Source organism: Aulonocara stuartgranti (genome assembly GCF_965226115.1).
Source record: "Aulonocara stuartgranti genome assembly, chromosome: 4".
Taxonomy (NCBI): Eukaryota; Metazoa; Chordata; class Actinopteri; order Cichliformes; family Cichlidae; genus Aulonocara; species Aulonocara stuartgranti.
In genome coordinates, this window is record NC_138942.1 from 2,069,262 (window position 1) to 2,081,833 (window position 12,572).

The 12,572-nt window shown below is 45.9% G+C and overlaps 1 protein-coding gene across 1 annotated transcript; it reads right to left on the reverse strand.

The window, feature by feature from the left end:
- Positions 1-1,053: 1,053 nt before the first annotated feature.
- amdhd2 (amidohydrolase domain containing 2) lies at positions 1,054-7,832 on the reverse strand. Its single transcript, XM_082531741.1, has 12 exons — positions 7,292-7,832; positions 6,595-6,748; positions 6,138-6,274; positions 5,721-5,860; positions 5,243-5,297; positions 4,860-5,072; positions 4,150-4,238; positions 3,910-4,054; positions 3,604-3,711; positions 3,367-3,435; positions 3,110-3,211; positions 1,054-2,423 (listed from the first exon to the last, which is right to left on the reverse strand). Exons 2-12 carry the CDS (start codon positions 6,675-6,677, stop codon positions 2,344-2,346), a joined length of 1,221 nt encoding a protein of 406 aa, XP_082387867.1. The 5' UTR covers positions 6,678-6,748; positions 7,292-7,832; the 3' UTR covers positions 1,054-2,343.
- Between the last annotated feature and the right edge of the window lie 4,740 nt (positions 7,833-12,572).

The window sequence follows — 12,572 nt, forward strand, 5'->3', positions numbered from 1 at the left end:
TTGGGAATGCACGTATACACGTATGTTTTGTATTGATCTAAATAATTTTATAAACACCAAAATTGAAACTGAAGTTTCAACATATTCTATTTGGCCTCTCACATACCGATAAAATAAATCCAGGAAAAAAATATATTATCAGTCTTCTGATTATTTTTGCTGAACTTCACAAACATTGCACAAAATTTTCTCAACAGCGTCCAAACATATTTGTTTTTAAAGCCCTGCTTTCCAATTATGTAGAGAATCTAAAGGACAGCACTGACTCCAAAGCATGTAAAACACAAGAGCTGTGTCGACTGTTCAGTTTCACTTCATTTATATGTTGTTTGTTTATACCTTGAGCACCTCTTTCTTTTTTAATCGCTTATTTTGTTTGTTTTCTCTTAAAGTATACTTTTTTGTTTACGTACTTGTATTTGTATGCATGACTTGTAAAAGATACTGCAAGTTGTGAAATTTTTCATACCCTTCTATAACTACATTACTATGTATATTTGTTGTTAAAACAAAATGTGTCTGAGCTTTTATTTTGAAAGTGACTTCCTCTTTATTTCGCTCTGGCTCGTGGACGGTTGTATTCTGCGGGGACGTTTTCAGGACAGGACACCGACCGAGCCAGCCAGCCGGGGCATGGCGCCTCTTCTCCGGGAAGATGACCGTCTCCTCCCGCAGTGCTGTCCTGGAGGATGAACCGGTCCAGCTCTCGCGCACCAGCCTCCGCCGTAAATCTCGCTGAAATGTGATCAGCCTCGTCAGCTCCCACCGGCACGGAAACACTGACAATCAAAGTTTAGTTTTTATGAATCACTGATGCTTCCTGTGTAACTCGGCGCTAAATTTGAATCATAGCGTGGAAACGTAACTTCAGGACACAGAGGTTTTTACACGCGCTGAGAAGTTTTACCACTCATGCGCAAAATCAGTAAAATGTGAGTTATGTTTCTGTCCCTGATCACCTGATCCTGCTCGATCATTGGTGCTTCAGGTAAATCACGTCACACTGTGATCATCCAAACTAAAAAAAACATTTAAATAAAAATAAAACTGGAATCAAAGGAAAAATTACGTTTATTGAGACTTTGCTTTAAACCTTTCCCCTGAAAATTTTCACCAATATTAGAATTTTAAAAAACTACAAGATGGAAGATTAGTCTGTCATCAGTTTGTATTTATCTGTGCTGCTTAGTGTCTCTCGGTATTTTTACAATTTTTTTACTTTCACTGAATGAAAGCAGGACTTTTACTTTATACACACACACACACACACACACACACACACACACACACACACACACACACACACACTGTTACTGCAAAGGACATCGTGTCTGTTTGAGCCTACATACTGTGTCATTATTAAACTGGACTGTCCTTTCCACCGTCCCTCCTGTTCCTGTGCTGGATTTTCAGATTAAACATGTCCGGTGTTTCTAATTGTGAGCTCTGAGTGTGTACGAATAATCTGAGTGAGCTCAGGCTCACCCTGCTGTAAACACTCAGCTTGTTACAGTTTTTGTACTCTCAGATCTGTCTGGTGTCACAAAGGTTAAAGCGAGCACAGCCTGAACTCTGCCAGCGTCTGTCGATCTGTCTCAGATTTGACGACCATCAGATTCATTTCCAGGTTTTTCTCTTTCTGTTCAGATCAGGAAAGAGAAACGAGGGTTACCCTCGTGGACACCTGAGGGGTAAAGAGGTTCTCACTATCCTTTAACTATACCTTTCACCGCCAGGGGGCAGCATTTCACCCGTGAGAGCGATTCATGACAAAGTTTCTTGAGCAGGAGTTTCCCACCCTTACTTTTGAGTTCCTGAACAGCCTGTCACCAGGTCGGTCTCACGCGGACAGTTATGAGTCCACGATGTGACTATTTCTTCTTTTAAAGGCTGAAAACGTTCAAACCAGAGACCACCAGACCCTCTCACGATGAGACAATCTGCTGCCACACCAGCAGCAGTCTGTCCGCACTCTGTTGATGGTGTCAGTAAAATTTGCAACAAAGAAAAAGAGACGCTTACAGAAACTGAGGGTGTGCAGTGACATCCACTGTGACCCCTGACCCTGCAGAGGTCATACAGCTGCTTTAACACAACAGACTTTCAGCAACACACGATCAATGAGCACGCTGACTTTCAGGGTAATAAACAGAAATCTTTGGTAGTTTGAAAAGCAGGAAAACATTTTCCACATCATCTGACATTTAATAAACTAATAATGCAGAAATATTTCACTCTGGTCCAGTTTTCCGGCAGTGCCTGGTGCACTCAGGCAGTCCATTAAAACCCCGACATGTCGATCATGTACAAAGGCACAGGCGGTCCAGTTTCCTTCTTCATCTCCTACTGTCCTTTTCTCCAAACCTCCTCTCCAGAAATATAAGTGGCTTTGACGTTGAGGCCCTCATCGAGCAGAACGAGGTCTATAAAACAAAATAGTGCAGAGTGTAAGAAAGACAGGAGGCAGCGCTGCTGAGAGAAAAGAATCAGAAGACGGTGGAAAGTTGGAGTTCTGTCAGTCGCAGACGGTTTCCTCCTGAACATCTGGACGAACATCGATGCTTTGAAGGATCAGTTAAACTGTAAGTCTCACAAATTCAGCCTGAATCGAGCCGCTGGCCTCACTTAAAGGAAAGCACATGAACTCCAGGAAAGGTCAGAGCGCGGCGGCGCGATCCCAGAGAACCTCACGGCTACAGCCGTTAAACTTTAATCCAACGCCGTTGACCTTTGAAGCGCTGCACAACTGACAATGTGCAAGATGGAGGCTAAACATTCACCCAACATTCATATGGTTTTTTTATTTACTCTTATTAAAACTTTTATTGTAAATCTGAAACAGAGCGAGTTCGAAGTTCTCGAAGCAGTTTGGCTGTAAACGTGTTTATTTCTGCTGTAAAGCTTAACATGGGAGTCTATGGAGACTGGCTGGAGCCTCTGCTGGACACTAGAGGAACTGCAGGCTTTGGTCAACTGTTATACAGCCCCCCCCCCCCCCACCATGAAAAAAGTCCAAATTAACACCCAAGAAAACGCTGAGGACACAAAGGAGGAACTACAGCAGCTCTAACAGCAGGGAGGCAGAAATAAAGATGCAGTCGGCTCTGACCTGCGTCGGAGCCGTAGTCCAGCTTTCCCTTTTTGGGGCTGATTCCCAGAAGCTGAGCCGGATGCAGGGAGGCAGCTTCCAGAGCCTCCTGGACACTGCAGCCTGGAGGACAGAACAGGAAGTGGAGAGCAATGATGATCTGACCTGCATCGCCACAGCAACCGGGTCTCACCTGCTGGAGTTTACATGAGGCAGCGCGCCACTGCTCATTATTATTCTACTTCCTGGTTTTAGTCATTAAAGTAACACAAACTGACCTGAGACCTGCTTGAAGTGGCGCACACACATGTCCATCGTGGCGATGCTGCCACTCAAAGTCTTGGTGCCTGAACACATAAAGAGTGACGTTACAGAGTTTTACACATGAAACCGTCGCGAGAACGATTTATTTGACTTCTCCGATCTCTGGTTCTAGTTATGCGTTTGCTCCTTTCTGCAGCATCGCTCAGGAAACCACGGGCCTGTTAGCTAATAACGTCTGAAGAGCATCAGACCTGCCACGTAGGCGTGGAGACCCTGGATCTCGATGACCTGCTGGCCAAGAGTGTGACGGCCGGGAGGAAGACCCATCGCGGTGATGGCGTCCGTCACCAGCACCAGACCTGAAAGTATGAAGCACACAAGACACGGGAAAGTCCAAAATCCATCTACTCCCAGGTGATGCCACACGTTTAAACACGTTTGCAGACTTTTACCAACCTCTGGAACCAAAATAAGAAAATTCTGACACATTTAGGAATAGATTTGGGGAGATTTTCGTGCTTTTGGCTGCTGATCTGAAATAGAAACCTCGGGCAGACCTGACGGGTGAGCTCTGTGAGCGATGCGCAGGGCTGCAGGGTTGGTGTGGATGCCATCAGCGATCATGCCGTAATAAACCGCCCTGCCTGCGGGGATCCTGTCGCTGGTCAGCAGACCCACTATGCCCGGGTCACGATGGTGGAACTGGACCACAGCAGACACAGAAGGATTACTGAGAGCGTGAAACCGACCGGGCTGAACAGAAACTGACTCAGAGACGAGCAGCAGCTGGGACTCACAGGCAGCATGGCGTTGAACAGGTGAGTGATGAAGGACGCGCCCTGCTGCACCGCCTCCTCGGCCTGCGACAGGTCGGCCGCCGAGTGACCTGCAAGAACCAGTCGAGCAAACTTTGTTCACATCAGCGCTCTCAGACGATTACAGCAGCTCCAGGTGCTCTACAGAGGACTGACAGGCCCACGCTAACACCGCGCACAGCACCGAACCGGAACACGATTTCAACAGAAACAGGAACTAAAAATGAAATCAATCATTAAAATAAAAAATACAAGCACACGAGAAAAGTGTATAAGTAAACAAGGATTGAATAATAATATGGAAATGAAAAAAGGATAATAACATTTTAGAAAGTTATCTTTAAAAAGAATCTACAAAATAAAAGCACACTTAAAATAAATAATGCAAACAATAAAAAACACCTAAAAATGAAAATAAATAAAATAATAAATTAAAAATGTGATTTTTTTAATTTTAAAAAAACTCAAAAATAATAAATGTTTAAAGAAAATAAAAATAATCTAAAATAAATAAAATCATATTTTAAAAAATACAAGGATGCAAAAAAAGACAAATTAAGAAATAAAATGTCAAATATTACAGAAACAGAAAAAATGATGTAAATAAAACTGAAAATGAAACTTTCGTGTTTTATTATTTACATCATCATCACTTTGCTGTATAATCGTTGCCGTGACTACACGATGCTCACCCAAAGACACAGTGATGCCCCTCTGGCTCAGCTCCCTCACCACCGATTGGCTGCCGGGCAGCTCAGGAGCAAGCGTCACTATGGCAACGTCGTCCAGGCTGCCGTAGACCTCCATCAGGTGCTCGAGGCCTCCGGACTTGAAGGTGCGGAGGTATTTCTCCGGGTGGGCTCCTTTCTTCTCGGCGCTGATGAACGGACCCTCCAGGTGAAAACCTGCACACGGAAGTTTACAGGAAGTGAAACAGACACCATTTTCGGCCGCGGTCGGCGCTCGTGTACCGCTGCAGCGTGATCGTTTACGCAAACACGTCTGCAGCTTCTGATCAATGAGGATAAACAAAGAACACAACAAACATTCACCAACAGCATCTGTAAAACCTCACCGAGAACTCCAGCTCCATGTGGTCCTCCATCATGAACTTTGACCTGAGGCAGAACCTGGAACACACATTTTGATGATGCTGTGATTTTACACGTAGAAGCTTCACGTCACCGATCGTTAGCGCCCCGACGTGTAAATGCTCAGCGTGTTCAGGGAGATGCACGACTCACACCTGCCTTCACTTCATCAGCTTCAGATGCACCTCTGAACCTTCCAGTGCTGCTGCCTCCAACCCTGATCTCCAGTTTTAGTTTAACTCTCAGTGCTCTCCCTGCTCCGTCCTGGTTGTTTCCAGGTTTGGTTTTAGATGGCGGGTGGAGGCGGTGCAGCAGAACCTTCCAGTGAAGGAACTGAAAGCAGAAGCTGGCCTGGAAGAAGCTGTCCAGAGATGCTCCAGAAGATGACTTTGAAGGAGAGACTAGGAACCCCTGAACACGCGAGCGCGTCTAAACTTGAACTGATAAAAATGAAGCAGTGACCTTGTGGTAAACTTCGGGAGGGGAGGTGACCAGAGTCGGGCAGAAGGACGTCACGCCGTGCTCGAGGATCTTTTTGGCCACAAACGAAACTCCATCGCTGACGTCCTCAGACGCCTGCGAGAAGTCGATGCCGTAACCTCCTGCAGCAGGAAGACGAGCCGTTACTCCCCTCTGGGTAAACTAGCCCCGCCCCCTCAGCAGCAACAATGCTCTCTATGACTCTGAAAAACTGCAGCGTCAGCTCAGATGCCACTGACACCACCTTCAACTCCAGAGACTGAACATTAAGAAGAGTTTGAAGCTGTGCAGTTCTGTCATCTTTGTTCCAGCACGTCGTCTGACCAGGTATCAAAGTTACTGCAGCAGCGCAGCTTCTGAAACACATGCAAAGGTGTGTGTCTGTGGGTGTGTGTGTACCGTTGATCTGGACGTCTATAAAGCCCGGCGCGATGATGCTGCCCCCACAGTCCACACGTTTGTCAGCGTATCCCTGCTCATCGAAGAACAGCTTCTCTGGGTCTAAAATCCTCCCCTCACGCACCCACAGGTCCTCTCTGCGCGCGCGCACACACACACACACACACACACACACACACACACACACACACACACACACACACACCACAGTCACGACATCCTGGTCCATGGTACAGCATACATCATTAATGACTTCATCAAATCAAAACTGGACGCACAAGTTTGAATTTATCTGAGCTGCAAAGGCTCAAAACCCCAAACACTCCCACGAGCTGCGACCCGGCGCTCTGAGTATACTGCTGTCAGGAGCTCTGAGCGCTCGTCTCAGCAGAATAGTTGAAGCTGGGTTTCCTGGCTCAGACCGGCTCTCTTTGCAGTGTTGTTTTGTGTGTCGTACCTCTGCAGCTCGTTGTCCCTCAGGATCCTGCAGTTGATGAACTGAGTGATGGGAGCGTCTGACACCGATTTGTTGGACGGCATGCTTTTGGTTGTTGTGTCCTCTCAGCAGGTGAGGCGGACACCGCAAACACCGCCCGCTCAGCCACAGACGACTGGGAAACACAGCAGAACAAATCAAACCGTTTTCTGTCACAAATCTTTCGATGTTCATGTTAAACACGACCACAGCTTCTTACAGTGCGAGCACACTTATTCCGGTTTATCAGTTTTCCCCTGACACAGGCATCTCAGGTGGAGACGCAAACTTTACAGTTCACAAAAAGTAACCAGCTAAAGGAGGATTATTATGAACTGTGAATCATGCAAAGCTGCCCTAGTTGAGTCCAGCATGACAGGAATTAGGAGCAGGACGTGCTTCAAGCTTGCGATGGAAAACCAAAGCAGAAGCAGAAGTTTGTAACATGCAGGTGAGGTGAGGCGCAGCTGCAGGATGTAATGAGGGTCTGATCTTATTGCTGTGGGTGCAGCCGCTGACTTTGACCTCTGATCTTGTTTATGGTCTCTGTGAAACATCCTGAGATAAGCCAAACTATTCTTATCTGCCTGTCTGTAGTCAGCTCCATGACTCTACCCCGACTCTGCTTTTAAATGTATTTAAAATTTAACTCGTCCTCACTTTTCTCCTCTTTACCTACCGTGACACACAAAGTGGTGAAACCCCAGAAACACGCCTCCGTCTCGGCCTCCGTCAAACCCTCAGTGGGACTCTTGTTTGAACACAGGCTGATCTCTTCCAGCCGCCACAGAGCCGAAACCTAAAACTGCGTTTTTCACACGGAGTTCTGCGGCGCCTCCACCCGCGGTGCCTCCACCTGCCCTGCAGCTGTGATCCAGCGGCGCTTTAAGGTGTGTGATCGCGCTGGTGCTCAGAGGAGCCGAGCAGAGGAAGAGGACCGAGTCATGTGACCGAGGCAGGTCAGCTGATCAAAACAGGACGAGAGCAGCTGCGGTTTGCTGACACATGCCAAAGTTTTCCACGATCAGCACAGAAAAACAAGTTTCACGTCACGAAAAGCTTCAGTTCGTTTAAAATATCTGTAAATGTTGGAGGTGACAAAGCGCGTTTGTTCTCAGACGTTTAACAGGAACAGTGGAGCCATGTTTCCTTTAATGACTGCAGGAAAAAACGGCTGCAAAATATTTACTGCTCACAGTCTTCCGACACTTTATTAGGTACACATCGCCGGCGCCAGAGGCTGGCTCGGTTTAAGTGTCGTAAAGAGTTTTGTCCGCTGTAAATGAATTCACGTCATTTTGATGCAGGAACAACTTTCGGGCTGGATTCCGTACGCAGTGTTTGCAACGTGGCTTCTTCATAAAATAAAAATACAAAATAAATTAAAAATCGAATAAAATTTAATTTATTGAGAAAATAATTCAGTGACGTTAAAAATCAGTTTTCCAGCACAGATGTGGCCAAAGAGGGCAGCAGAAATGTATTTTTACAGAACTGCAGTGGATCGATTATACTGAGAGCACTGAGTTATAAAGATCGTGTCTTTATTTGAATACAAGCCCAACACAACACCCGCTGACTGCAGGTTACAAAAGAAATAGCTTTACGTCACTTCCTGACATGCCCAGCAGAGGGCGCTGGGACACAGCGTGTAGCTCCTCGGCGTCGGCTCTGTGAGCTGCTCTTCCTCTGACGTCACTGTGTCACAACCAAAAGTAAAATATTTAAAAGCGTCTCTTATGTTGTACATTTTTATTGCCTTTAACTCAGAAGGACTGTCAGGATGTTTGTGTGTTTGTTTATAAAAGCTGCATGAACACATGTCTACCACATATACATACACACCCTACAAACCCACACCTCAACACACTCACACTGTGAAACCTTTCACACCCACTCATACACACTCCAAACACGTTAACCATGACATCATGTCATCCCAGAGGTTCTCACAAGGTGAAAGGCTGAACTATGTCGTGACCGATCCACGCTCTCTGACCCACTCCTTTGCAATCCGAGCTCAATGAATCCCAGCGGTGTCATACTGGGATATTCCCACAGCATCGTGGAGGAAAAGAAGAATCCATACATGGAAAACCTGCTCAGTCAGGAAGTGGACGGATGACGGTTGGTGTTGAAGGGTGAAAAATGACAGATTTGACTCATCTGCTTTCTCAGGATCCTTTTTCTGCTTTTTACTCAAAAGCTGTGAAATTCTGCAGGTTTTAACATGTTAGCGCGATCCTTCGTTTCATTCATGGACTGAAACGAGAGGGACGATTTTGCAACAATGCTCTGAGTTAAAATTAATTCAGCAGCACAGAAGAAACAGGACTGACGGATGAGCTCAGTGTGACACTGAAAATACAAACATGACAGCGAGCGGCTGACAAAGCAAACACCTGAGAGCAGAATGAGACTCACTAAAAACCTGCATCCATCTTTTATATACAGTCTGCATGTGGCTCAGCGTCACATCCACTTTGCAGATGTTTGGTGTGTGCTGGTGTTTGGGCCACATCTGTCCACAGAAACCCGTCCAGAGTCTAAGTGAGGCCTGACTGTGTGAGCGTTCACTCCACCGGGATGTGCCACCCCCGCCGTCAGAGCAGCGGCCCCCTCCTCATTCCTGAAAGTCAACAATAAACCACGTTTCCAGTAAGCCAGATACCTCCCCACGTCCTGCTCATCCCCATGGAGACCACTACGAGAATCTGCAGGCCTGTGTCCTCTGGCCAAACCGGGCCACCCACGAGGAGACAGAGAGCCTATATTTTACCACCAATATGGATCAAAATGTAGCCGTGCTCTCGGCTCTGTTTGCTTGGAGAGAGGACTTGGCAGCAGCGCTCGTGGATATTTGATTGGCTCAAACAGAGAAAAAAAAGCCCAGAAGAAGCCCTCGGAGGTGGTGTTTTACAGCCTCCGTCTTTTGTGAGCCGTGATGTCAGCGTTCCCGTCTGAGTGACACAGTAGCTTTTGTTTTGGAGTCGCCACATCTCATTCACAGCCGCTTAACTCCCGAGTCCGAGGGCTGTGTGGCGGCCTTTCAGCATCCCTGATTCCTTAATCCTCTGGTTTTTAAGGAACTGAAGAAAATCGGCCATTTGTGTCCTGCTTTATGTGAATTGTTGACTTGCAAAACACGCCCCGAGGACGCCGAGTGACTAAAACACAGAGGGGCGGAAAGAGTGCCAAGCAAGGTCACGGCGAAAGGTCAGCGGCGCTGCTCACGTGGAGCAAAGGAGCAGAACAAAGGACGGCGCAGCAGAAGATGGGAACTAAAAGATGAGGAACCAACGTTTAGTCCGAGTGCAAACACAGCTCAGGCTACAACACAAATTACTGTGAAAGTTTCCAAACACAGTTTTAAATAACTTAATACTTTCTTCTTCTCCTCATATTTCTTTTATATCCACAGAGAAGTTTAGAATAACGTGGGGAAAACACAGTTGATTCAATTATGACTAAAAGTACACAAAGATGAACGTGAGATTATTCGTAAGCAGTAAAACGTCTCTGTGACGTTTCTTTGCGCCGTCCTCCTCTGATGTGATTCACAGTAACACAATAAAAACACACTAAAGGTCCAAAAGTCTGAGAGGACGTTGAACATCTGTCATATTTCTGTCATATTGATCGTGGACTTCAGGAAGACCAGGAAACACTTGACCCCTGTTTCAATCCAGGGGGTCAGTGTTGACATTGTGGAGGACTATAAATACCTTGGAGTACACATTGACAATAAACTGGACTGGGCTAAAAACACCACAGCACTTTACAGGAAGGGCCAGAGTCGTCTCTATTTTTTGAGGCGACTGAGGTCCTTCAACATCTGCCAGAAAATGCTGAGGATTTTCTATGAGTCTGTGGTGGCCAGTGCGATCCTCTATGCTGTTGCATGCTGGGGGAGCAGGCTGAGGGTCGCAGATGCCAACAGACTTAATAAACTGATCCGTAAGGCCAGCAATGTTGTGGGGATGGAGCTGGACTCCCTCAAGGTGGTGTCGGAGAGGCGGATGCTGTCCAAGATAAAGACAATGTTGGATAACACCTCCCACCCACTCCATGACATGCTGGTCAGTCACAGGAGCTCGTTCAGTGAGAGACTGAGATTACCGAAAAGCACCACTGAACGACACAGGAAATCATTCCTGCCTGTGGCCATCTCCCTGTACAACGCATCCACTTAACACACTGTTTGCTGCTACAGCTACACATGTTTCTTTTCCAAATATTTATTTATAAGTGACTTATGTATGTATGTATGTATATATATGTATATATTGTACTATTCTTAGTTAGCGTATTGTCTGTCTTGTCTTAATGTTGGTTTAAAATGGAGCACTGTAACAAAAAATAATTTCCCCCAGGGATCAATAAAGTATTCTGATTCTGATATTTAATGAGGAATCTGTTGAATCTGTTCTGTGTGAAAAATCAAGACTAACATACTCCAACGTGTTTATTAATCTGTGGGTGAAAAACTGAGCGAGGCTGATAAAAACTCATCTTCACATCATTGAACTTTGTCCATCAGAAAATGTGAAATCCTGACCGGCTGGTCCAGAGCTTCGTAAACATCTGGACGTCGTGGGTCAGGGTGGCTGCTGAAGGAGAACTAATGACCACAGCTTTAGCAGGTCAGTGCCGGAGGATCTGACTGCGCGAGAGGCGCTCGGGACGTCAGGTGTCGTATCTTTGTTTGCTAATGGATTCTAACTTTTCCCAACAACCCTCAACGTGTGTTTGCGGACGATTCAGCGCTGCTTTCAATGATCTCTGAGTCTCACTGTGCTTCAACCGGTTGCTTCGGTGCTTTAAACTGTAATATTATGATTATTATTACGGGACGATCAGAGGCAGCAACCTCAGAGGCTTAACAATGAGCCTGCAGTTCCTCTGATGTCCAGCAGAGGCAGCAGTGAGTCAGTCCCCATAGACTCCCATGTTAAAACTTTACAGCAGAACTAAACATGTTTACAGCCTGATACACAAACTGTTTGCATCATCAGGGGCGTGGCCTCTGTGACTGACAGGTGGCTGTAGCTGCTAGCTTCACCTGAACTGGACCTCTGGACCGTGTTTGTGCTGTTGGAGCCACAATGGCATCATGTGACCAATACTATGTGAGGTTACTGTAGCAACAGACAAACAAAGCTGAGCTCCAGGTTTGTGAGTGAAGTTCAAGGATTTTTGGTCATTTCTGGATCCAAAAATCCAACATGGTGTCAGCAAATATGTAGATTCAAAGCTTCAAAGCAGGAAGTAGGCAGGAATTTTATGTTCCTTCTTTAAATTACTTTATTTGCTTTGTCTGTAATAATCAGATTTTCTTCTTATTATATTTAGAAGTTTGCATCAAACTGAAATCACAAGTTATTTAAATTATTTCAGTGTTTTCAGATCTTTTCTTTTCAGATTGTTCATTTGGAGTTCCAGATCAGTTTCTTAATTCAGGATTTGTGTGAAATAAACACACCATCACACTTTTATGCAGGTGTAAGAATATACTGTTCTATATTTCTGCAGCTGTTTTCAGGTAAATTCATTCACTAACAGATTACTTGGTCTTGTTTTTAGACCGACGGATGCCTGGAGTAAGATTTTAGGGGTATTTAATGTTGGAACAGCATCAGTTTGAATATTCAGACTTTTTAAAGGCCTGAATACTTGTTTGTCTCGTCTTTCACTGAAACTGCATTCCTCTGGAAAACTCTGGAGGCTTCTCCTGATCAGCAGGTGGTTTACAAGGAGTAAATGTGGGAGGAGGAGGAGGAGTCTTCACTCTCCCTTTCCCCTTTTACTCCCCCCGGCCCTCCGTGCTGCTGTCCTGCGTCTGTTTGCATTCCTCTCAGTTAATAAGTGTTTGTCTGATCCCCGGCGGGGGGTGTAAAGATCACCCCACACAAACACAGCAGCCCGCCCCCCTCCTCAGCTCACCCAGCTGTAAAGGCGAC